The sequence below is a fragment of the Ochotona curzoniae genome, unplaced genomic scaffold, assembly GCF_017591425.1.
Source record: "Ochotona curzoniae isolate NIBS_2020 unplaced genomic scaffold, NIBS_Ocur_1.0 contig_523, whole genome shotgun sequence".
Lineage (NCBI taxonomy): Eukaryota > Metazoa > Chordata > Mammalia > Lagomorpha > Ochotonidae > Ochotona > Ochotona curzoniae.
The window spans coordinates 1,409,318-1,434,743 of NW_024466459.1; the positions used below are offsets into that span (position 1 = coordinate 1,409,318).

The window sequence follows — 25,426 nt, forward strand, 5'->3', positions numbered from 1 at the left end:
GCACATTCCTTTTGGGATTATGCTATTAATCCATGTTATTGCCTCTATCAGCAGTGCTTCTGCCAAGTAAAATTGCCCAGCTCTGTGGAAATACCAGTTTGTTTACCCATTCTTCAGTTTATGGACATCTGATTTTTCCCCCAATATTTTTTGCAACTACAGGTGAAACTAAAAACATTCACAGGAAGATCTCTGTGTGAACATGCTTTCATTTCTTTGGAGTAAATGCTTAGGGATGACATTGCTGTATGAACTGCTAACAATTCATTAACGAATTGTTGGAGAAACAGCTAAACTGCTTCCTAAAATGTCTGGGCATTTTGCCTTGTCAGCAGCAGAGCCAGGAGTTGTAATTGTTCCATATTGTATCCTGACCCTTATCTTAGAAACGCTCTAAGGGGTGTCATTAAGCACACTGCCTAAAGATGCTACTTGTGCATTCATATCCAACATGCAAGTGACAAATTCAAGTTCTGGCTCCTCTTTCCAATCTAGCCACTTACTAATAAACACTCTGGCAGGCAGCAGATGATGGCTTATGTATTGGGGTCCTTGCCACCCATGTGGAAAACCTGGATGAAATTTTGGGCTCCTCGATATGGCCCAGTCCAGCCTTGACTTGCAGACATTTGAGAAGTGAATCAGTGGGTGGAAGAGCTCTCTTTTCTGTCACTCTGACTTTCAAATCTACAAGAATAATAAATAAAACATGTTTTTATTCTATTAGGAGGTACTTATAATAGCTTGTCCTCTCTGCCCCTCCATCTCTATATGTAACTCTGCATTTCAAATAAATAAATACAACTTTAAAAGAAAGAGAGAGACACAGAGTGAGAGAGACAGAAAAAGAGAAACAGAGAGAACCCCCTGTAGCTTGCAGGGTAGCATAACAGGCAGTCCTTCACCTGTATTGCTAGCATCCCATATGGATGCTGGTTTGTTTCCTGACTCCAGGGGTTTGGGTTCAGCCCAGCCCATCCCGGCTCCAGCTGTTGCAGCCATGTAGGGAGTGAATTAATGAATAGAAGACCTCTCTATCTTCTATATGCCGATTCACTCTCCAAATGGCCATAACAGATTGAGTGGAGCCAATGTCAAGCCAGGAGCCAGCCAGGAGCTTCTTCCAGGTCTCGCATGTGGGTGCAGGGGCCCAGAGCTTTGGACCATCTGATACTGCTTTCCCAGGCCACAAGCCGGGAGGTGGATGGGATGTGGATTAGAAGTGGAGCAGCCGCAATATGAACCCGTGCCGACGTGGGATCTCACTGAAGGAATATGCTGCTGCTAGTTAGGATTACACAAGGCAAAAATGGAAGAAGACCCCTTATGTAGCACCTTGTTCTAATCATCTGTCAGGCCACCTCTTTGACTAACTTTCCCACACTGTCAAATCCACTGGTTGCTACACTACTTTCTTCTTCCTCAACTCTTGGCTACAACAACCACGATTGATGCCTCCCATGTCAGCAAGATGTGTTCCTGTCTAGATAGCCAAAGTTCTCATCATCAACAAGCTTTCTCAAATTAGCCAAGGCAGTGGTGGTCTAGCTGGTTTTACTCTTGGCCGTTAGTGGGTGGGAAAGCGTTATCATTCTCTGTAGCTATTTGCCACCATGGTGATAGTTTTAAGCTCCTAGCACACTGGAGTTCATTGTTGGACACCCTTGGGACTTTAGACGTTTTTATACCAAGCAGGACAAGTTCATTTGAGTCCTGGCTCATGTGTAATGCTCTTTAATGCAATAATGAAAAATAATTATTCTCCAGTAAGGATAATATATAAAAGATTTACAGTCTTAAAGCTTTGCTGGTATACTTTCAAAGAATACTTTTAATGTGTCATTACTAAGTCATTTTATTAAGTATCAAAAATGACAGTATTCCTTATATGAGTTCTTACTAGAAGCTTTCTCTAGTAATTACATGCAGGATGCTCTTATAAAACCAAACCAGACTGAAGTACAGACCATATAATAATTAGCTTGAGCGCTTCAAAAATGTCAATGCCATGAAAGATTTCAAAAGCACAGCAAAGGGTGGACATTGTGCTGCAATGGGTTAAGCCATCCCCTTGGGCACTCACATTCCATGTAAGAGCACAGGTTCAAGTCCCAGCTGCTCTGTTTCTGATTCAGCTCTCTACTAGTGCACCTGGGAAGCAGCAAGTGATGACTTAGATGGGACACCTGGATAGAGATCCTGGCTCCGGGATTCAGCCTGTCCTAGTCCCAACTTTGGTGGCATTTGGGAGAGTGGATCAATGGATAGGAGATAGCTTTCTCTCTTTTCTTTGTCACTTTGCATTCCAAATAAATAAAACTCTTTTAAAATAATAAACCACAGGGACCAGTTATAAATCAAAGAAAACTAAAGAAGTATGATGTTTGATTGGAGTCTATACTTGAAACAAACAAAAAGCCAAGAGCTGGTCAGGACAATTAAGGACATTTTTATATGGACTACAGTAGCCAATATTAAAAGTGATTAAATGGTGATAGTATTATGGATATGTAGAAGACTGTCTTGGTTCTTTGGGGTGTACATGGAAGCACTTAGCAGGAAAAGGTAATCGTGTATAGCTTACTGTCAAAGCATATGGGCATACAAACATGGAAAGTAAGTGTGGCAAAGTGTTCACAACTACTGAGTCTAAGTAAAGGATAGAAGTTCATGATAGCCTCCTTTGGGGGGTTTTGTAGATTTGAAGTTTTTCAAAATAAAAGCACCCTAGGAGGACACAGGTAACAGCTGAAGTGCTTGAGTCCCTCTCATCCCATATAGATGCCTATACAGATTCCCAGCTCCTAAGTTTGGCCTGGGCAAGTCCCAAGTGTCATCAGGTATTTGGGGAATGAATCAGTGAATTAAGATCTCTGTAACTTAAACTTTTTTTTTTCTATCACCTTTGAATAATCGTGTAGTCTTTGTACAGACCTAACACTTCTATTTCTCTTGAGTATTTACCCATAAATGGGATGGTGGGGAAATACGGTAGTTTTATATTTCAGTTTGTAAGAAACTATTAAAATACTTTCCATCTAAAGCTTTTTTTTTTTTTTTTTTTAATACCTGGCACTGCAGAAATGCAGTTGAGCCACAGGATGCAAAGTCAGCATTGATTCTGAGCTCTAGTTTGAATCTGGGCTCTGCTTCTGATTCAGCTCCCTACCAGTATGCCTGAAAAGCAGCAGAACATAGTGCAAGTGCTTGGGTCCCTGCCTCTCATGTGGGAGACCAAGATGGAGTTCCAGGTACCTGGCCTCCTCCTGGATGAGACCCAGACAATGCTGCCATTTGGGAAGTGAATCAGAGAGTGGAAGATCTCTCTTCTCCCCACTCTCTGTAGCTGAGGCAGAAGCAGACAACAGATGAGACCTTTCATCTGTGCTAATTCAGCCCCCAACTGCAGCTAGGACAGGCAGAAGCCAGGAGCCCAGAACTCAACCTGGGTCTCTCCTGTGGTTGGCAGTGCAGCCTCACAGGTTGTTGATTGTAAGAAGCTGGAATTGGAAGTACAACCAGAACTAGAATCCAGGGATTCCAGTATGGCACATACGCGTTCCAGCAGTATGCTTACCACTGGGCCAACCACCTGTCCCATCAAACTGTTTTCACTCCCATTCGTGGTGCCTGAGGGGTCCATTCCCTCCATATCTTTTCCAACAGTTTCTTTGGTCAGTCTTTTTCTGTACCCAGAGCAATTTCTAATATTAGCTACTCACAACAGCAATTGAGATAGGGACCTCAGAAGTTGGCGGGGGGTGGTTCTTATTCAGACTCTTAAATGTTGGTCTTCCTTCTGTGTACTCCAACCCAAAGTGAGATCATGTGTATAGCTTACTGTGTGAGCTGGGAGGAGACACTCCTGAGTGAGGCTACCGGTCCGTGGCCCCCCAGTTATAACCCCTGGCACCTTTATCCAGGGCATACCACACCCACTGCCTCACTTAGCTTTCTGTTGGGCACCTCTGCCTCCTTCCCATATTTGCAACACTTAAGAGCAGCACTTGGTCATCAGGTTCCTACCCAACAGGCCTGGCCACATACCTCAAGAAGTCCTTTCTCACAGCCTTGGCCTGCCTCTTCACCTACTCAAGTAACCCTTTAACAATTAACTGAATTCTGTTTCTATTTGTAGGATCTTACCTAGCCATATGGCCTGCTGCCTGTGCAAATTTAAAAATGACATTGAGGTTGTCTGCCAAACAATCAAGCTGCACTGTGGCAATGCATGTCTGAGAAACAGTACACACTGTGGTGAGTCCAATTGCCTGATACAATTTAATGTTTTCCATTCATTTGTTTTTCTTATTTTTAAGTTGAATATGTTTAAATAATGTAATTGCTTTGTTTTTTCTTCATTCCGGGTTAAACTCTCTCAATTTCATAATTACTCCCTTGGTGAAAGTCAGGTTCCTAGTTACTATTACCAAATTTGATGCTCTAACTGTTCCATGTGCATAAGAATCACAGGAAAGAAATGGAAGGGACGGGCTTAACGCTGAGGGCCACATGGTGCACTGTGCCCTCAGCTTGATGCTTTGCCTCCATGAGCACTCATTTGTGCACTGCACCACAGTGTGTAGCCTGCTTTTATACACAGTAGGCCTCCAGTGCCTCTGCCCTAGAGAACAGGTGTAGAACATTGTTGTTTGGCTTGTTTCTGCAATTGTGGAAAAGAGTACAAGTGACACTGCTTTATTCTGAGCCTGGGAATTGGTTCCAAAGCCAGGGATGGCTGCCTGGCTCCTCTGATGCAGTGGAAGGCCCTTCTTCCCATAGACAGTCCAGTTCTGAACCTGCTCCAAGGCTCGAGCTTCTCCATGGGCAAAACCCAGGGGCTTTGAAGTGGTTTTCTGTGCGTGATGGTTACAACCACTAACACTGGGACTTCCAGCTATGGCTGCTTTCTGCCCGAGAGAACTTGAATCCACATCTCTGTCAGCATCTGGGGCACTAGCACTCTACCCGTTGTGTACGCATACAGATAGGGTTCCTAACTTTCCAGCACAGTTTTGATTAGTTTTGTTTTGCCTATTATATTGTTCCTCCCTTCTGCAGAAACAGGCAGAACAAGCACTTTTAGTGTGCTTTTGCAAATGAGGAAAAAATGTGACCCAGGGCATTAAGCATGAGAGGCTGGCACCCAGGTCTTTTGTTCCCAGTTTTGGGGTTTCCACAGCCATATGTTCATCTGTTTGTTGTGGGTGTGATCTGGTTAGCTTTGGCCCAAGTTCTTCTGTCAATAACAAGAAGGAATTCAAGGAAGAAATGTGGATGAAAGCAGGAAAGCAATATTTTCTTAAACAAAAGTAAAATTTACAGTCAAGAAGTAAGTGCCAGAAATGAAAGTGAGCGATCTTGAGAATGAATCCCCAACAAGGCTTGGGCCATCCTTTCATGCTCCTTGGTGTTGGGTATGATATCAGCGAGGAGCCTGTTGAGTATTCAGAGGACATGGAGCCTGAGCTGGGACTTGAGGACCACCCATTGCTGTGCCCCTTTCGGGAAATCTTGAGAGTGTCATTGCATCAGGTGTGTCCTGGGAGCAAGAATGCTGGCCATGATTAATGTTATTCTAGTGACATTTTTAGAATGATCTAAAGGTCATCACAGGATACAGCCTGCAACCCTGCTGGGTGTTTCCACCTATTGCTATTTCTACGTGTGCAACTTTTTGTGACTTGTGGTTCTCACCATTCAGAAGGCAGGTCAGGGGGCACAGTGAAGCATTCTGGCTGGTGCCCAATGGGTGGTGTTCTGCATGGGGGCTGGCTGTTGGTAGTGTGACGGCCAGCCTTAGCTTCTGCAGGTCCCACAGCAGGTCAGCCAGGGCAGGGTAGTACTGTCCAGCCTCCACTCCTCTCTGCTAGCTCTTCACTGGCCCCACAACATTTCCCCGTGATTCCTGCTTCCTCCTCTCACTCTCACTGCAGGGCCTGGGGGAGAAGCCCAGCCACACAACAGCACACATGACCTTCCTGCACTTGGAAGCTTGAGGGCATCCCTAAATCAAGCTGGAAATACTAGAAGTGAAGGCAGAAACAGGCATCTACAAAAGCAGCTTCTATTTCTGCCTGCATTTTAGGGCCTAGAACAGTGTTGACCCAAATACTACTACTGCCCCCTAGAGAGCTCCCTGAGCATTCTGTGTATGCCTACCACCTGGCAACCTACAAATCACTCCACCTGCATCACCTGCCCAGATTTAAAGAACCAGGGTGGATGTAGTAGTGTTTTTCTCTGAGTGGAATCCTTTGTGGTGAGCACTAGGAAACATTGAGCAGGGACCAGCAACTGGTGCCTTGGTGGAAAAGGACACATCCAGATGAAGAGTAGGCCCCTGTTTTAGCATCTATATCCTCAGTCCCCTCACATGAATGTGTCTGGCCATGGTCACCTGTTGACAGCAGCAAGAAGGCAAGGTTGCTGGAGAGGGGGAGAGGAAGCCTTGTGCTCCCTGGGTGTCTGAGGCAGGACGGTGCAGAATGTGTCGGTGAGGCAGGCACTTCCACACAGGGGCCAGCTGCATGGAGACCGTCTCCCAGCCTTGGGCTTTTACTGGGCACTGGGCAGTTGGCCACTGGGGATACAGCTACTGCTTTTCTACACCATGGACTCTTCTGAGGGTTACTCTTTCAAACAACTCTCTCCTGTTGTTGCTGCCATCTCATGGGCTTATATTTGGGTTACTTTTCCTCTGTACATGGCACCCACATATTGGTGACTTTTAACTGTTGGGGATAGATGACTGTACACTGACATAAAGCTGTTCCATCAGGGTCATGTTCTCAAAAGCACTGTCTCCTTTTTAACAGTTGAAGAAGCTTTTATAAGGAATCCAAAAGGAATGTTCCTGAAGGCACTGCAGGCCCGGAAGAGGAACACTAGCACTGAACTGATTATTGAGCCAGAGGCGCAAGAGTCACAAACACTCAATTTGAATGTTCCAGACTTTGCGAACGAGATGCTAGACTTTAAAGATGAAAGCGAAATCATTAGTGCACTAAATTATATACTGCCTTATTTGTCAGATGGCAATCTAGGAGATATAAAGTCAACGCTATTGCCATTCATTACACCACTTTTTTCAAAAGTACGTGATAGAGATAAATTCGTTGGTTTCCTGAAAACCAAGAAAAGGAGCCCCTCTCTTAAACCAATATACAAGAATTCAGCTTACAAAAGTAAGTTGAGGAGGCTGCGCTTTCTGCAAAATATATTATATGCAAAAATCCAAGAAAAAGTTGATGAGATTAAACAAAGAGAAAACACTGCCATGCAAATACAGCCTGTCTTGTTAGATCCCAAATTTAAACGCCACATATTTCTAAAGAAACTGGAAATGGCCCACTCACAGCAGCACCACCTGGCGCCCACCCCAAGCACAAGGCAAAGATTACAAAGAGTGAAAAAAGTCATCAAGGGGCCAAAGGGCCTAAGAAAAAGGCAGCAGCTTGAGACAATCAGGAGACAGAGAGTGCGCCCCCTTGTGGAGGGCCGGCTGGGGAGCACAGGAGCCAAGGAGCAGGAGGAGCTTCATGTGGTCCAGACGCCCTGGAAGCTGGTGGCCAACTCCTTCTACCCAGAGCCCCCACTCACAGAAGAGCACAACGCCAAGGCCACCTCTTCCCTAAAGCAGTACATCATGGGCAGGCCAACTGCTGCAGCCCGTGCAAAGTCCCTCCCTGAGGGCAGAAACAAAGAAAAAGACTTAACCTACACCATGCTTACTTTAGAAGACACAAAGGCTAGCGCAAAAAAGACAGAGGCAGCAGAACCCAGCTCATATTCTAGGGTGAATTACCATTTACATAAAATGTATCCTCATCCTGTCTTCAGAACACCCAAGGCCAAACTCAGGCAAGCATTCAGGAGGAAAACTCCCCTCAGCGCCAAGATGTCAGTAAGAGGGCCTCCATTCCTTGCACTGCGGAGTCTCATCAACTCCCCTCCCCAAGAGCCTTCCCCATCTTCTCCAGACCTGAGTTCTCAGGGAAGTCCTTCTGTGGAGGTAATTGCTCATCCAGTATCTGTTACAGAAGGTGTTTCTGAAGACAACAATACTGCAGAAGATGACTTAGGAAACTCTTTGGCACATGACATGGTTCTGCCAGAAGATATGCCCCTTGATGACACAACGCAGGGGCATCCTTCAGTGGCAGGCTCCCCTAGGACTACACTCAACTCCATGCTGACCGCTAAGCAGACAAGCAAAAGGCAACAGGAGTACCCCAAAACGGGCACGAACATCCCCTCCCCGCCCACAGGCATCACTTACCCCTTGCAGACATCCTCAAGGGATGAGTCTGAACTTCAGCTAAACCAGCAACTACGGTCCCTCATCCCCAACAATGACGTGAGAAAGCTCATTTCATATGTTATCAGGACTCTGAAAATGGACTGCTCTGAGCCCTATGTGCAACTGTGCTGTGCCAAGCTCATCTCCAGAACGGGCCTCCTCATGAAGCTCCTCAGTGAGCAGCAGGAAGTAAAGCTGGCCAAGGCAGAATGGGATACAGACCAATGGAAAATGGAGAACTACATCAATGAGAGCCTAGAAGCTCAGAGTGATGCAAAAACGACTGAGTCAAGTGAGGTGAGGACAGGTGCTGAGATAGGAGACCTGCCCTTTCCTGTCCTTTAGGAAGTGCCATTGAAGCAGCAAGCAGGAAGAACAGGGGCTCCTAGTCCATATCGTGTCGTGGGCACGTAACTTTGGCCATGATGGTAACTCCCCACTTTGCTCCTACAGAGAGTGAAGCAGATCTAACATCAGGACAAATAAACTGTAGAAGAAAATGTGTAATAATATTATATAATGCCTTAGTTTGGCATGGCCTTTAAGATCCTATAAGCCAGTTACCAGGAAGAATAGAATTGAGAATAGTTAATACCTTACATTTCTAAATCTTGTTTTTCTAAATTGTTCTTTTTGTTAGCTCACAGAGGAGGAGGTTCCAGGATACGGCTATAACAAAAAACTCATCTTGGTGCTATCTGTGGTTTCAATAGTGGTGGTCTTCGCTATCATTTTCTTTTTTATTGAGGTAAGCACAATAGTTAATTCAGGTTTCCAGAACCCTCCCTGTCTTTGCAATTTACCCAGAGGCTACAACCTGAAAAGCAAAGCCACTTGCCCACTTGTCCACATCTTCCTCCTGCTTCTTCTCCTCTTCTTTTTCTTCTTCTCCCCACTCCTCCTCCTCCTCCTTTTAAGGTTTCCTTTATTTGAAAGGTAGAGTTATAAGCAGGGAGGCACAGAAAGAGAGAAAGAGAGAGACAGAGATCTTCGATCTGCTGGTTTACTCCCCAAATGGTCCCAATAGCCTGAGCTAGGCTGGTCTGAGGCTAGGAGCATGGGCTTTCCTTCAGGCAAAGCATGCAGCTGTAGGTACCCAAAGACTTGCTTTTCCATGCCAGTAACTGTGAGCTGGATTGGAGGTGGGCAGCTGGAACTCAAAGCAGCACCCATAGAAGATGTCAGGACCAAAGATGAAGGCTCAGCCTGATACACCAAAGAACTGGACCGTTGTCCACATACTTTTTCAGTAACTAAAACTCAGATGTGCTTTGTTCTTTTACTGAAATGTATTTACCAGAGATTTCTGAAAGGACCTCTCTGCCAGGAGATCTCCGTGCAGTTGAAGTCAAGGGAATAAGTCATCAGACAATTTTGATAAGAAAGCCAATATTTTCTTTAAGAAAGGGCAGGCACTGTGGTGCAGTGGGCTAAGCCACTTCTTGAGGGACCCGTATCCCATGTCAAAGTGCTAATCCAAGTCCTGGCTACTCTGTTTTCAATCCAACTTCTCGACAACGCTTCTGGGAGGGCAGCAGCTGATGGCCCAAGCACTTGCACTCCTGCCACCATGCAGGAGACCTGGAAGTAGTTCTTGCCTCCTAGCTTCTGTCGCACTGAACTCTAGCTGTTGAAGCCATTTGGGGAGTGAGCCAGTGAATAGAAGTCAGTCTCTCTCTCTCTTTCTCTCTCTCTCTCTCCCTGTCTCCCCCACATCTCCTCACTCTGCCTTTCAAATAAATAAGCCATTAAAAAGGCCAGCATTAATGTAATAACAAAATTTCTCCAAGTCAAAGCTATATCAACGACTTGATGTAATCACAATGCCTTATATTCTAACACTGATTTTATTCCCTCACTGCTGAAATGATATACAGTTTCCTCCCTCAAGAAATGTCACTGTCCTCAGGCCACTGCCAGAAGACAGAAATATTAGAGTCATTAGACCCCCATAGCATCCTTCTGCTCCACTGTATAAGGTCCTGTCTAAATAGGTTCAGTTAACGTATGGCAGTTGAATTCTGCATCAGGCTGTTCTAAACCCATACCCCATTCTGGGAGCAAGCCTCTATTTATCTTTTTTAATGTTATATAATGTGCTTGAATATTGGGAGTAGTTTAATCTTTACTCTACCCTATTAAGCCAGCCTAACTATATCCACCTTTTCGACTGTCATTGTAGCCCCTCATCATACCTCAGCCAACCTATGCTCCTTCCTACTTCACCTGTGCCTTTGCCCATCTCAAATGCCTTTATTTCACTGGGTGCCTTGATTCCTCCAGTCCTCTTGGACCTAGACTTTCTGTCAGATTTACCACCTATCCATGAGGCCATAAAGAGGTGTTTCCTCTTCCCTGAGAACTTAGAAACATGACACATTTTTAAAAATCGAGGTGCCAAGCTCAACCTATAATGCAGCACAGCAAAGGTATTTAAACATCTGAGGGCTTCTATAAGCCTCCAACAACACTTGGTTGAATGTATGACTGTGTCTAAATGCAGACATGCCAGCCACAGAAGGATGGTGACAACAGTACAGAAAAGATGAGGAGACTCAGCACGGGCAGAGCCCATCCTAACACTGCATAAGAGCAGATGTGAAATCATTTCAGTGGCCAAACCTTGCCTCTGAAGGAGATGGACAAATCCCACCACCTCAGGGTTTGTGGGTTTTCGCAGATTCATTATCTCTTCTTCCCAAGTAGCTTTCTGATTGGCAGTGCCCAGGAAAGCTGCTATGGTGTGTGTACTGATCTCTTGACTTGGTGCCTGGCCACTTCTCTCAACTCTCATATTACTTTTCACCAGGTTTGTTGCTTCTCTTGGGCTTTTCAGGCTGGCCATCATTTCACATGCAAATGAGTGTTTTTGCAATACTCACACCCATTTATTTCCCTATTGCACTGACTGGGGCCTGCTCAAAAATGGTGAATAATAGCAATCCTAATAAACACCCCATTCTTGATCTTGACTTTGAAACAACACTTTTGTTTAGGTTTCTAATCATACTTTTATCAAATTAAGGATGTTTCCTTTTTTCCTTGAGAATTATCTGTTTCTATTATCTAAAGCAGCCAAGAAATGTATTAAGTCCTAAATGTATGCATGACTCTAAACTAGGTGCAGGGAAGACTCAAAGAGCTATTAACAGCATAGAATTCCTATCCTCAAATAAGTTTTCATCTCAATGCGTAGAAAGACTTAAAGGAATGTAAAGGATTCAGAGATTGTGATGGATAACAATGATGGTGTCTTCTTCCAAAACAGAATTACCCTCGTGCTTGTAGGAGAGCAGCAGAGGATGATATAGAAAACTATCCAAGGTAAGTACCAGCCTGCAACTTTTAAATCAGAATTTTGGGATTAGAGGAGGAGAACTTAGAATACTTATTATATAATGAGGAAATCGCCAGAGGCAGGAGCAAGCTCGGTCACCCAAGCTGGTACCCAGTCACAGCTGAGGTAGACAGTACCACCATGGCACCTCTGCTGTCCCCAGTTCTTCTGGGATGCAGGGGCTGGGGAGCAGCACCAGCTGTGCCATCCCTGCTGTTTTCAGCCATCTGGCCAGACCTAGGCCTTCAGACAAGGGCTGGGGAGGCTGTATGGCACTGGTCAGGTGAGGGGGAGAGTGTGGCTGGTCTCCTTCCAGGCTGCTGGAAAGGAGCATGCACAGTCCTTCCTCAGGCTGCAGGAACACTTCCTTCTCCTCCCACTGGTCTTAGACCCCCTTTCTCGAGTCCTCTCACCAAACCTCTTAGAGCTTTAACTGGAGAGACCTTCAGATAGTAGTGTATCTCTTCCTTTTAGGAGAGGAAACAGAAGGAGGAAAGGACAGTATCTTGCCCCATGGTCACACCTCTAGTAGAAAGGAAGGTTCTTTCCCAGCTGGGGCTTCTCTGGCTTACAGGGATTTGGGTTGTGTGCTACATGTTCTGTCAGAAATGAGTACGCACATGGTTTGTGGACATAAACAGTGGCTGAAACAACACACTCTTTTCTGTAATGCTTGGATTCATAAGGGGTATCTTGGTGTCAGTGCTAGCTGAATCCTTTATCTGATTTCACCACTCACTCTCCCATCAGTGACACCTGCAGTGTGAGGCTGTATGAATTAGGTAACTTTGCTTTTGGACTCAGGCCCTGCCTGATGTGATGCAGTTTACAGGGGTCAAGGCCTATGCACACAGAGGCATCTTCTCCCTCATCCCCAGGGGAGGGAGGCATGTGAGATTCAGTCTAGGGGGGAGGCTGGAGTCATACTTCAGGAGGGAGACAGTGCATGTGCCCCATGTGGCTGTGCAGTCGCTCACTGCACAAGGGCACTTGGGGAAGGCAGTTGTTGGGCTGACAACCTCACACAAAGCAATGGTCAGAGTTGGTCCTTAGCCACAGCGGCACCTTCAGGCAGACACGGAGAGTTCCCAGAAGCCCAGATCCCAGGTCTGAGGTGATTTTGCTTTGTGGTAACTGCGGAGGAAGGCTACATTCTGTCCCGGGCACACCAGAGATGCACACCGGGTGAGGTGGGGAATGGCACCAGTCTCTGCTTGTCTTGTGCATGTGTTTTCCTACAGGGGCTTTTTTGAACATTCGTCTAGGAAGTTCACGGACAATGAGACCCAGGTAATTCTGAGGGGATGCAGGTGTGGCTGGAGGAAGCAGCGGGGAAGTGAGATTAACATTTTCCTCCCCTTTCCCAGGAGGGCTTTTTCTGGCTGAGGTGGCCACTCTGGCTAAGGGATATGTACAAACCTCTTAATGCTGCACGCCAGAAAGAGATGGCTCGGAAGCTCCATGACAAGGAGTCCTCTGAGGAAGATGAGATGTTCCAAAAGAATGCAGGGTAATGATGCACTGCCTTCACCCTATTATCTAACGGGAGCAGTTGAGGTGAGCAGAGAGGTACTAGTGGCCTGTTCTGTTCCCCACAGCATGGTGAGTGAAGGCCCAGGTGAGATGGCGCACACGGAGTCGGCTGCCGAAGGAGAAAGTGAAGCCCCCGAGGAGGAGCACACAGAGTGACCCCTTCCGTTGTGGCTGCCCGTGGGTTATATCCTAATCTGCTTCTGACTTAGTTAAGAAAATATATTGTCTTGTATTCAAGTGTGTGATATTCATAAGCAGTCCCAGCCAAGGTGGTAAGAAATGAAAGTGGAAGAGATCCCATCTCTATTGTTAGTGGTCTACTTGTGGCCTGCCTCGTCAGCCTTTAAACATAGAACATCTTCTGCACAGGCTCCTTCTACAGAAACTGACCTGGTAGACACAGTCAAGCCAGTCTTGCCCAACCTCTCTTCTCTGAAAGCTAAGGGGATTCAATATGCTGTTTGATCGTTCTGCTTATAAAGGTCCCCCCGACCCCCGCGTGCCACCCATAGAAAAGATTTTATATGCACAATTTGGTGCTGCTATCCCATTTCTACGACAGGAATTAAGAAATTTTGTGCTCAGGAAAATCTAAGGCTATATTGGCATGACAATCATTGTGGTAGCAAGAAGACTTGGTGTCCAGAGCCCAAGTCCCTAACCACAACCTGGGCATTGGAAATTAAATCAATGTACCCAGTCTGTCACAGGTTCTCAAAGCTATACCTCCCCTTCTGTCAGATAATTACTGGCTATCTGGTGTTCAGTAGCAACACTGGAACATTTGTTCTCTGAGTCTCTGCATCCAAGCTTTCAGCAGTGGCTCTGCCAGTTCTGCCACTGGGTCAGTCAAGAGATTCTCAAGCTATGGACCAGGGCTGCAGGCACCGGCTAACTTGACTGAGGCTGGTGGATCTGGAGGGCAAGCTGGTCATTGGAGGGAGGCCTAGGTTCCTCCCAGTATGGGGCTGTCCACATGCTGCCTGGTGGGAGGTCTCCACCTCAGGATGACTGAAGTTCTCTAAAGTGATCTGAAGAGAGAGATGGAGAACACGTGACCCAGCCCCAGGAGCACAGAGCATTGCTTCTGCCACAGTGCATGGATAGAGGCCAACACCAAATCCAGGCCACGTTCATGGGCAGGGTATTTAGACTCCATCTCTTGAAGAAAAATGGGTCAAAGAATTTGTAAACGCATATCAAAATGTCCCACACACAGGAATAAAGTTTGCTACTGCTCTGACTGGTGCTTCACTTCTGACACCTGCTGTTTGTGAGGGTGGGAGGAGTGAGGAGGTGGGGAACGCGGTGCTGTTGTTGACAGTGCTGATGGTGAGTACAGTCTAGGGCACACAGCAGCTGGCTGCCTGCAGGGAGGTTACTGGATGGCCACAGCCACAGCCCCATTTGCAACTTTGGGATTTTATGTCGTATTTGTGTACTCTGACAGTGGTTGCTGGGAATTCGCTTGGCAATTAGCCTAAAGCAAAATAAGCTATCAGATGGGATTTCACATTTAAGTGTTTTTGACAATGTAAACTTTTTAGCTTCTGTCACCCTCTTTGCTCTTAGAGTTCACATGCAACAAACTGAGTTTGTATTAAAAAAATGAAAGAAAAATCTCAATTAGCTTCACATACTCATTGATAAGTACTTCCCCCCGAGAAGTTCATTCCTCACAAATAAACAGCAGTGCTAGTGCCTGCTGATTAAACTGTTCCTAGTTCAGCCACAGAAATAAGTATTCCGTTGCATGTACAATTTCCAAGCACCTGCCCCCTGAGCACGTTTGGGAATCAGGGCTGTAGGAGCAGGGGTGGGAAGCAATTGACTCCCACTTTTAAAAATTTTTCTTATTTCAAGGGCTGGGAGAACCTCTAGTATACTGGTGTACTTCCTAGGTGCCATGATATCCAGCAGCCAGGGCCTTCATCCGGGTCTCCCATGTGGGTGACAGCTAACCAAGACCTGAGCCATCACCTGCTGCCTCCTGGGGTGTGCACAGGCAGGACTCAGGTCCAAGCACTCTGGGGTGGAATGGGAGAGTCCCACCCAGGGACTTGATTCTGATTTCCATTTATAGCTCTGCCTTTTTGATTTCTGCCTCACCACTGGCCAAAGCTCTACTGAGTAACAACGCTAATGAAAGGAGGAGTGGGGCAATTAAAGGGAATTACCACACATGAAGATTCAGTTGTATGGGCTGTGCACTGCACAATCCTGGACACCAATCCCATTTGGAGTCTTCATATTAGTATGTTTAAGATGAGGATTTTTCTGGAAGAATGTAGTAAAAGGTCAAGACAAGAGACTAATTTTTCTAATTCACACAAGGTGTCATCTGGATTAGAGTGGGGTTGATTGGAACACAAGGCTGCATGGTCAGTAGCTTTTCCCACAGCCCAAGGGAATGAGTCTCTCAGTAACAGTGCTGCTCCTTCCTCCCCAAGCTTGTGATTGTGTAGGACTGCTGGCTACAGGATGGCACAGGGGTGGGCATGTACTCCCTGGCACACAGGTGGGCATGCCACTCATGTCTGACACACCTCCTGGCCACCCCAGTGGATAGTCCTATAGCTGAGCTCGTGACTCCAACAGGGCCAACCACAGTCCTTGCCCAGGACTTTACCTGCACCACGGACAAAGCACCGAAGGCCTCTCCCTGCCTGGGAACTCTTGAGTGTGTCTGAAGTCACTGGTGAGTTTGAGGGTACTGGGGCTGGGACTCCCCACCCCTTGGGGGATGAAAGGGAAACAGGTACCACTAGGGATGGAGACAGATACAGAGACAGACAGACAGACAGACAGACAAAGGAGCCTGAAGCTGGCTGACTGGTCTGCTCCATTGCTGTCTGATTCCAGAGCCAGAATGACTCCCCCTTTACCCTTAGGCTAGTTCTAAAGGACCTACATTTGCTCACAAACTCTGAACTAGAATCACCTCTCAGAAAATCCCAATGTAAACCACAGGAAATCCACCTTGTCTTGATCCCATCCCCATCCCTCTATCCCTCCCACCCTCTCACCAGCACCCTCCCACCTGGGTGGTCAGTGGATTCTGAGCTGTTTTGTTGTGATTTCCCAGGAGCCTGATGCTGGTTCACGGTGGTGTCCTGATTCTAGGGGCCTGAGAGAGGAGGGCTCCTAGACATCATTCTGTAATGCCATGGCAGTGGGAGTGGCAGGGGGCAGATCCTGACACATGCTGGGGTGTGCACTGGATCTGTGCATCCCTCAGGGGCTCCCATGTTGACATTCAGTCTGCATCTGAAGGGAGGGGGGGCACAGAAACCTGAATCTCCTGAGGTGTCCACAGCTGGGGACTCGGGTGGGGACCAGGATTACACAGGTGGCTTTATAAGGATACAGAGAGGGAGAGGGGTGGGGGGAAAGAGACGAATCAGAGGAGACACAAATGTGCATTCTCTGTCCCTTGTCACAAGATGCCTTGCTCTACCTCTTGTAAAGGAGACTGGCCTGGCAGTTAGTGCTACAGGTGTAAAGCCACTGCTTGTGACACCACCACTTTACATTGAAGTACTGTTCTGATTTTGGGGTGCTGCATCTCTGATTATGCACGGGGAAAACAACAGATGTTGCCATCTACATGAGAGACCCACACAAGTTCACAACTCCTGCCTTCTGCCTGGTCCTTGCCTGGCTTTTATGGCTATGTAGGGAGTGAACCAGCAGACAGAAGATCTAACTGTCACATGCTCTATTGCTCTACCTTTGTTTTGTTTTGTTTTTATTGAAATTAAAGATGTATTGCTTTGAAAGGCAAAGTGACAGAGAAAGAAACTTCCCAAATAGTTGCAATGATCAGGCCACAGCCAGGAGCCAGGTGCTTCATCCAGGTCTCCCACAAGGATGGTAGCGGCCCAGATACTTGGGCCATCTTCAGTTGTTTTCCCAGGCCACCATCAGGGAGCTGGATTGGAAGCGGAACAAATGGAACAACATGAACTGGTGTCCTTATGAGATTCGCAGGAGGTGACTTCACCTGCTACACCACAATGCTGGCTCCTATTGTTCTGCCTTCCATAAGTAAATAAATATTCATAAATATTCTTGGGGGCCAGAACTGTGGCTCAACAGGCTGGTCCTCTGCTTTGCAGCACCAGCATCCCAGATGAGTGCCAGTTTGCATCCCAGATGCTTCAGTTTTGATCCATCTTCCTGCTTATGGCTTAGGAAAGCAGCAGACGTTGGCCCAAGGACTTGAGCCACTGCACCCACATGGGAGACCTGAAGAGCTACTGGCTCCTGGCTTTGGATTGGCTCAGCTCTGGCCACTGCAGCCATTTGGGGAGTGAGTCAGCAGATGGGAATTTCTGTCTCTCCTTTCCTTTTTAAAATGTGCTTTAAAAATAATAACACAAGTATTAATAGCACAAAATTAAAATAATCCTTAAACAATTTCTTAGAAAGAATGTGTTTGCTTTTGATCCGAGGAGAGACAATAATCCACTTTCCAGTCCCATGGTTTTTTAATGCGCGCACAAGATTTTGAGTGGGTTGGCCTTAACCATTTCCCTACTATTGCACATCAAGTAATGTGCTGGTTTTTAACTCCTAAAAATAATATACATGATGAACATGTTTGAATTGTTTTCCATGATCAGCCTATTCCTAGAAATAGACTCGCCTAAGTTACAGGAAGGACACTGTTTTGGGGCACTAAATTTTGGTCCTAATTGTCTTGAGATACTTAAAAAGAACAACGCAAAACAAAGTCCAAAGCTACAAACAGCAGATTCCACTGAGGGGGAGAAAAATGGAAGAAAAGTAGGTGTGGAGGGAAATTGCAGCAGGCAGGGCTGGGGCTGTGAAGGCGCCTCCTGCGCGGCTTGGCCCAGTGCTGAATCTTCCATAAACAGCATGGCTTAGGCAGATAAGTGTTTGGTTTCCTTTCTTCAAATGACAAACGGCTTCAATTTCCTGTGACAAAGAACACTGACTACCTGAGACAAATGATTTTTTGCCTGAGCTTTGTTTTCCAAGATACTAGAGTCATGGGATAATGGAATGAAAAACAGACTAACTGGATCCAGAAAATAATAAACAATGTGCATGTTTTTTTCATGATAGGACTTTCCCACAAACTTTTTGAGATTCATTTGCATATATTTCAGTATTTTTCTGCGTCTATCTATCTATCTATCTATCTATCTATCTATATATATATGAGTCTTTTTTTAAAAAAATATTTATCTATTTAGCTGGGTTGCGTTGCTGTCTTGTGTGAGGGTTGTTTGCCTTGTGTCTTCAGGACCCCCATCTTGGAGTCTTTTCAAAAGGGACAGGTACTTACAGTTGAGCACACTGACTCCCTGGTGGGGAGCGACTCTCAGCCAGCTTATGGGAACCCCCCATCCTGAAAGGTATTTTTTTTTTTTTTACCAACATGGTTGCCTGTAGCTGAGCAGTATATCTCCCTTCTAAAGAGCCCTAGTGAATATAGTTGGTCTGATAGCAGAATCTGTGGGGCAATGTGGGCCTCCCCCTGTGGAACTGCAGTCTCTGCCAGCTTGCCCATGAACTGCATACAGGGTGAAGCTTGCTGTGAAACTCAAGGCGTACCCCAGCTGGGTTTCTGTTTCCACTGATTAGGATGAGAGTAGGATTGGGGTCAGCAGGCATGGATGGACATGGCTACTGACTGCACCAGCACAGGTGTGTACTGGTGTTGTGGACTGTCAAATTGGACCCTCACATTGTGCTAGACTCTAATCCCCACTGGTACTCAACAGGCCAGACTAGGTCTTGACTCCCGCTCAATACGTGAAAGCTGTGTCTGGGCACAGACCAAGTAGCACTGGGCTGCAAAAACCAACAATAAGAACAAGAATGGCGGCCCGGCGGCGTGGCCTAGTGGCTAAGGCCCTTGCCTGAACGTGCCAGGATCCCATATGGGTGCCAGTTCTAATCCCGGCAGCTCCATTTCCCATCTAGCTCCCTGCTTGTGGCCTGGAAAGGCAGTCTGAGGACGGCCCAATGCTTTGGGATCCTGTACCTGTATGGGAGACCTGGAGGAAGTTCCTGGCTCCTGACTCTGGATCAGCACAGCGCCGGCCACTGTGCTCACTTGGGGAGTAAATCGTCGGACGGAAGATCTACTCCCCCCTCCTTCTCTCTGTATATCTGACATTGTAGTAAAAATAAATAAATCTTCAAAGAAAAAAAAAAACAAGAATGGGTGTGATCAGTTGAGCAAGGACACTGTTCTTGTCAGGGCAGGAGGTGAACAAAGTCAACCTGGTACAACAACCCACTGGTGAGCATAAGAACTGCCACTGGGAGGAAACTCAATGGAGGAGCTTGGAAAACTCCTTCATTGGGATGCAGCCCCTGCCAGTGAGCACAAGAAGCAAGGTAAGGAACAGCTCATACAATCTAGGTTACAGTACCCACTGGCATACATGTAGTCAGGTCTGGGGACAGACCAGTCTGGGTCAACACATAATACCCACTGGCAGATCCAGGGCAGGGGGCAGGAGGAGCCAGATCAGGCCTCAACACCAGCCAGGTCCCATTAGGACTGGGAGAGCAATCAGGCTGGGTTGGGACAGGCTGCAGCACCCACCAACTGGAGCTGGAACAGGCGGCAGACTAGGCTAGGCCAGGCTGTGCAATAAGACTGCGGACGTGAGGTGAGGCGAGTCATGGCAGCCTGGACCCAATAGGGGCCGATACATGGTCCCAGACGGGGATCTGAGAGGGCTCGGGTGACTTGGCTCAGGTCATAGGGCCACCCTGTGTGGTAGGAGATGGATTCCGGAGCCCCTGGGATGGGGGAACCGGTTGGGTGTGGATCACCTGGCCCAGATCCTGGGGCCTGCCTTCTAGGCGGGTGTTGGACTCATGAGCTCCAGGGGTGGGGGATATCATGGGGCTTGGGTCTCCCAAACTGGGTCCCATGGTCTACCTACTAAGTGGATATTGGGTTCGTAAGCCACAGGGAAGGTGGATCAGAGGATGCTTGGGACACCTGGCCCAGGTACTAGGACTCAACTGAAAGAACATATCAAAATTAATGAAAAAGGTGCAACAGTGGACACAGGCCCTGTTGTGAAAGGAGAATATGCCAGCACATTTGGTGCTGTAGCAGAGCAGAACTAACTGGACACCTACCCTAAACAAACAATGACAGCAAAAATCTTGGTGAATGGAACCAATGAACATTGGGAGGATGTCATCATCCTCAGATGGATGAAATCTGCAGCATTTCACAACTATCCAAACCACTTGGACAGGACCATCAGAATATGTGCACACTGAGAGTCTGGGTTGATACAAGGTAGCAACTCCACATCCCTGGGTCCTGAAAAGTGTGGAAAATCTTGAGTAGTTTCCCCCTTTGTCTCTCCCCTTCCCCCAGGAACAACAACAAGAAATAGCAAATTTGGAAGCAATGAATTCATCCGATTTTCCCTAAACCTCAATTCTTCACACCCTGATCAACCATGTCATCATTATTTAAAAAACAAACAAAAAAAACCCTCAGTATACCAAATGGCGTATACAGAGCACTGATGGTCTGTTGATTGAGTGAATGACTGAAGGAATGAAGAAACTAAGAAAAAGTCAAATTCCTTTCCCAACTGAAGTTGCCTGTTGGGAAGGAGAAACGAATGTTAACCTAGTTGCTAAAGGTTGATTGTGAGTCACATGGGGAGCATTTCTGGACACCCTGGAAGCTACAGAGGGCCCTGAGGCCCCAGATATACAGATGTTCTTACCTTGGATAACTTGGCCAGTTCTTCCAGCCACCGTTTTCTTTATGACACTGAAAAAAAAAACCAAAAAGATATTCTAGGTGCTTTAAGCCTCTTCATGGTTTTAACACACCACCCGCTGAGATGAGCTGTGGAGAGGAGCCTCCCCGGGTCTCTGCAGGGGCAAGGCCACAGCCACGGACCCTTGCAATTGACCTCTCCACAGAGGCAGGGCCAGTCGGCAAGTCGCAGGTGGACAGCTGTCTCCACCACTCCCCATACCGGTCTAGCTCGCAGGCACGCAAGTCTCCAACCGTGAGTCCGTTCTCAGGGATGTTCTCCTGTTTGCACCAGAAGGAATTCAGACGTGAGGAGCACAGGGTAAGCATACTAGCCAAGGGCCCGGTGGCGAGGCCTAGTGGCTAAAGTCCTCGCCTTAAACGCCACCAGGATCCCATATGGTCGCCGGTTCTAATCCCGGCAGCTCCACTTCCCATCCGGCTCCCTGCTTGTGGCCTGGGAAAGCAGTCGAGGACGGCCCAAAGCTTTGGGACCCTGCACCTGCAGGGGAGACATAAATCTTTAAAAAAAAAAAAAAAAGCATACTAGCCGAGATCACAGCCGGGAAGCACACCCTGGGGACCTGGCTGACAGCTCAGTAAAGGCCTGAGAACATATCCCCCACTTTTCCTCCCTCTCCTGGGAAGTTGTGTGTGGGAGTTTTCCGGATGTAAAAGTTCCCTCAAATCCTCCCAGGACCGAATGGCACCTTGGTACAAGGCAGGTGTAAAAACGTGTGGCCTTGAGCTGCCCCCAGGAACAGAGCCAAACCCACCTCACAGGCATCCAGAACAGGGGCCATGACTTCCGCTGTGCTTCGGGGGCTGTTTCCTCACCTCACTGCATGAAAATTCATTTCTTCCGCTTTTCTGTTGCCAGTCTTGGACGCACAGGCAGTCAGTGTCTACCTAGCCACCTTTAACAGGCCCACAGCTCGGCTGCCACACGTGTCAGTCCACTCTGAGGGAACCGCGAGGAGGTGCCCAGCCGCGATGCGCTCCTGGTGGTACTGCGCCTGCGCCACACAGGCTCCGGCTTTACTGCGCCTGCGCAGGCTGCCCGCGGGCGTCTAAGAGCCTGCGCAGTGTTTGAGGGAAAAGACTAGGAGAAGGCTGGCGAAGGCTCTGTGGTCCCTCTTGCCTTCCTACCTCAGAGTTTAGTGTTTCTGTTCAAGGGTGTGTTTGGGATGGAAGAAATCAGAGGCACCTGGGGCTGCTGGCTTGCTCTTGAGGCCTGAGGGCGCCAGGCTCCCCCACCACAGGCCTGGAGGTGACAAGGCCTGAGGAGTGTCCCACCTGCACCTCACAGCGTGAGTCCATGGGCCACCAACAGTCCAGGATGAAGTCCCTAAGAATCCCCCAATTGTCCTGGGTGATTCTGTGAGAGGGGTGTGTGTGTGTGTGTTTATGGGGGTCTGGATGCTGTGGGCCTGGAGTCCTTTGAGGAGAGAATAGGAGGCGGGATATCAGGTTGGCTCTACACAGGGTCACTGTCCCTGGAGCTGTTGCTGGTGACAAGGGGTCCCCAGGGTGGGGTTACGCTGAGGGATAAGGTGAGCCCTAGGGGCAGGAGGCACCTGCTGAACAGTCCCCTGTGGTTCCTTCATGGTAATGCTCAGATCCTGCTGCTCTGTCCTGACTCAGGTGTCCTCAGGTCATTCGTTCGTGTCTTACTTTATAAAATACAGTTTTCGGGCCCGGCGCAGTGGCGCAAGTGGTTAAAGGTCCTCGCCTTGCACGCCCGGGATCCCATATGGGCGCCGGTTCTAATCCCGGCAGCCCCGCTTCCCTTCCAGCTCCCTGCCCGTGGCCCGGGAAAGCAGTCGAGGACGGCCCAAAGCTTTGGGAACCTGCACCCGCGTGGGAGACCCGGAAGAGGCTCCTGGCTTCGGATCAGCATAGTATCGGCCCGTTGTGCTCACTTGGGGAGTGAATCATCGGACGGAAGATCTTCCTCTCTCTCTCTCCTCTCTGTATATCCGCCTTTCCAATAAAAAAAATAATAAAAATAAATCTTAAAAAAAAAAATAAAATACAGTTTTCTATATCATTCTCCTACTGGTCCAACCTCCCTAAGACTTTGATCCTAAAAATAATTCACTTTATGGAGACAGTTTGATAGTGGACAGTCACTTTAAAATATTTATTTCACATTAAAATAAACATTGAAAATCTCAGATTTTTTCTAGACAAGACCTCTTTTATGACGGCTTTAGGCCAACAAAAGAACAATTTTTAAAAATTTATTTGAAAGGCTGAGTGAGAGAGAGAGAGACATCTTTCATGTGTTGGTTCATTGCCCCCAATACATGCAACCAAATAGCTGGAACTGGGCCTAGCTAAAGCCAGGAGCCTGGAACTTCCTCTTGGTCTTCCACATCTATGGCAGGAGCCCAAGTACTTGGGCATTCATGGGCTGCTTTTCCAGGCACATTAGCAGGGAACTGGATCAAAAATGGAGCACTTAAGACTTGAACCAGTACTCTTAAAGGAAATGCTGGCATTTCAAGCAGAAGCTTAACCTGCACCACAGTGCTGGCTCCCAGATTTTTTTTTTTAAGCCTTGTTTGTTTTTATTGGAAAGGCAGATTTACAGAGAGAAGGTGAAACATATAGAGAAAGATCTTCCATTCACTGGTGCACTCCCCAAATGGCTGCAGTGACCAGAGCTGAGTCAATGCGATCTCAAGCCAGGAGCCAGGAGCTGTTTTCCCAGGCCACAAACAGGGAGCTGGATCCAAAGTGGCATAGCCAGGATGGGAACTGGTGCCTATATGGGATGCTGACCCTGCATGCAGAGGCTTAGCCTACTGCATTACAGCACCAGCCAAAGGAAAACATTTTTAAATCTGAAACCGGGTGTTTGTTGCAGATACCCTGAAAACCTTTGGTGAATATGCAAGGAATGAATGATTTTACTCATAGAAGTGAATGGAAAGAGGACTAGGCAACAGGGATGAAAAAGACTTTTCTCTGTGTGTTTTAGATGTTAGTTAACTGTAACAAGGAGGATCTACTCGGTCATATTGAAGAACAGCAGTAGAAGAAGAAGGCTCTGCTGCAAGCGGCCGTCTGTATTCGCTGGTCTGTGGCATGTGCTGGCTGGTCCCCCTTCCCCAGCAGCTACTCTAGGCATCATTCAGGGTGTGGGTCATCCAGGAGGTCTTCCTGTGAGTCACACCTGCGTGCCATGACTCACTGCCTTGGCTGGGAGTTGCAAATATGCTGTGAACTCTTTTCTGCAGATAAGAATGCTCTCTCTGAGTCCCCAGAGAGACGAAATGGCCATCTAAAGGCCACCCAGGGACAAAGCAGGAGCTTGCTGTCTCAGAGCCCTTCTCAATTCTTCCCCCTGGTATGCCCCCACTTCCTTCATCATAGCTCCTAGCAACTCCAACCTCTGAAGAAAACAGGAAGTCTCCTTTGACCTTCTCTATACCCTCCTGCTGTTCAGTGACAGACCTGCTGTAAGAAGGAAGGGAGGAGGAGAGGAAGTGAGGGTAGGGCAGTCAGGGGAGGCAGAGATGGTTACTGCAGGAGTGACTAATGCTGTTTGCTTCTGTTTGCAGCCCAGGAGATGTTGGCTCCATTTTGCGTTGTGGAAACAGCCTGGAGACGGCCACAGTGACGGCCTGTGCACTTCTGTGTAGGAGCTGGGTCTTAAGCAGGTCTGAGGATGCTGGCTCTTGGCCACTACCTGCGCTACTCCCTAGGCTGTGGTTTGGCAGCTCCAGAATCAAGCCCTTTCCTGTCTTGGACCTTGAACCTGCGGAACTGTGGCAGTGCTCAGCCAGGACCTCAAAGTCCAAAATAGGAAGACTTGCAAGGACTTTCTGGTTCTCAGAAACATTTGGCAAAACCCAGTCCTTACAGACCCTTGGGCATTTTTCCTTTAAAAAGGTGAAGTTATGAATGTTGGGATGATGGAAAAACCCAAATCCTTGATCAACATTTAAAGTTCTCTTTATTAGAGTTAGAGATACATCTTTTTCTTCTTGGAGGAAGCGGTGACAATGTAGTAGAAACTGAGTTTCTGTAGAAGCAGGTATCTTTAGAACAGTTTCAAGAACACAGAATGTTCTAGAAATAAAGTATACTGAAACAAACCTTGACCAAAAGGTCTTGTCAGATGGCAGCTGCAAACCAAACCGAGTCAGTTTTATGATGAAACGCTGTGGAAACACTTGGACTGCTTTGAGTTTCTTTCCTGCACCCTCTGTAACTTCCTTTTGAAAACTGAGGCTCCATTTTGTGCTGCTTTACAGTAGTGAATTGCTTACAGAAAAGACGTCAAATGTCTGCTGAAACCTCGTGTTGCCTGTGTGCTAATGACCCCCTTTCCCCAAAGCTTGGTAGCAGAGTTGTTTCTCATCAGCATTCGTCCTTGTTTGCTGACATTTTATTTGTATTTTTAGTTCTTTTATTGGGACGTGATTCCTGTAATAGCATACTCATCCACAGGGTTCAGAGATCTTTA

The 25,426-nt window shown here is 47.2% G+C and overlaps 1 protein-coding gene across 1 annotated transcript in view; it reads left to right on the forward strand.

The window, feature by feature from the left end:
• LOC121162364 (leucine-rich repeat-containing protein 37A2-like) overlaps positions 1 to 13,406 on the forward strand; it is a 33,065-nt gene extending 19,659 nt beyond the window's left edge. Inside the window, exons 11-18 of the mRNA XM_040989348.1 lie at positions 4,139 to 4,257; positions 6,819 to 6,946; positions 8,291 to 8,599; positions 8,943 to 9,050; positions 11,571 to 11,626; positions 12,881 to 12,929; positions 13,007 to 13,149; positions 13,238 to 13,406. Coding sequence (XP_040845282.1) covers positions 4,139 to 4,257; positions 6,819 to 6,946; positions 8,291 to 8,599; positions 8,943 to 9,050; positions 11,571 to 11,626; positions 12,881 to 12,929; positions 13,007 to 13,149; positions 13,238 to 13,328 — 1,003 coding nt within the window. The 3' untranslated portion in view covers positions 13,329 to 13,406. The remainder of the gene's footprint in view (positions 1 to 4,138; positions 4,258 to 6,818; positions 6,947 to 8,290; positions 8,600 to 8,942; positions 9,051 to 11,570; positions 11,627 to 12,880; positions 12,930 to 13,006; positions 13,150 to 13,237) is intronic.
• Positions 13,407 to 25,426: the final 12,020 nt, after the last annotated feature.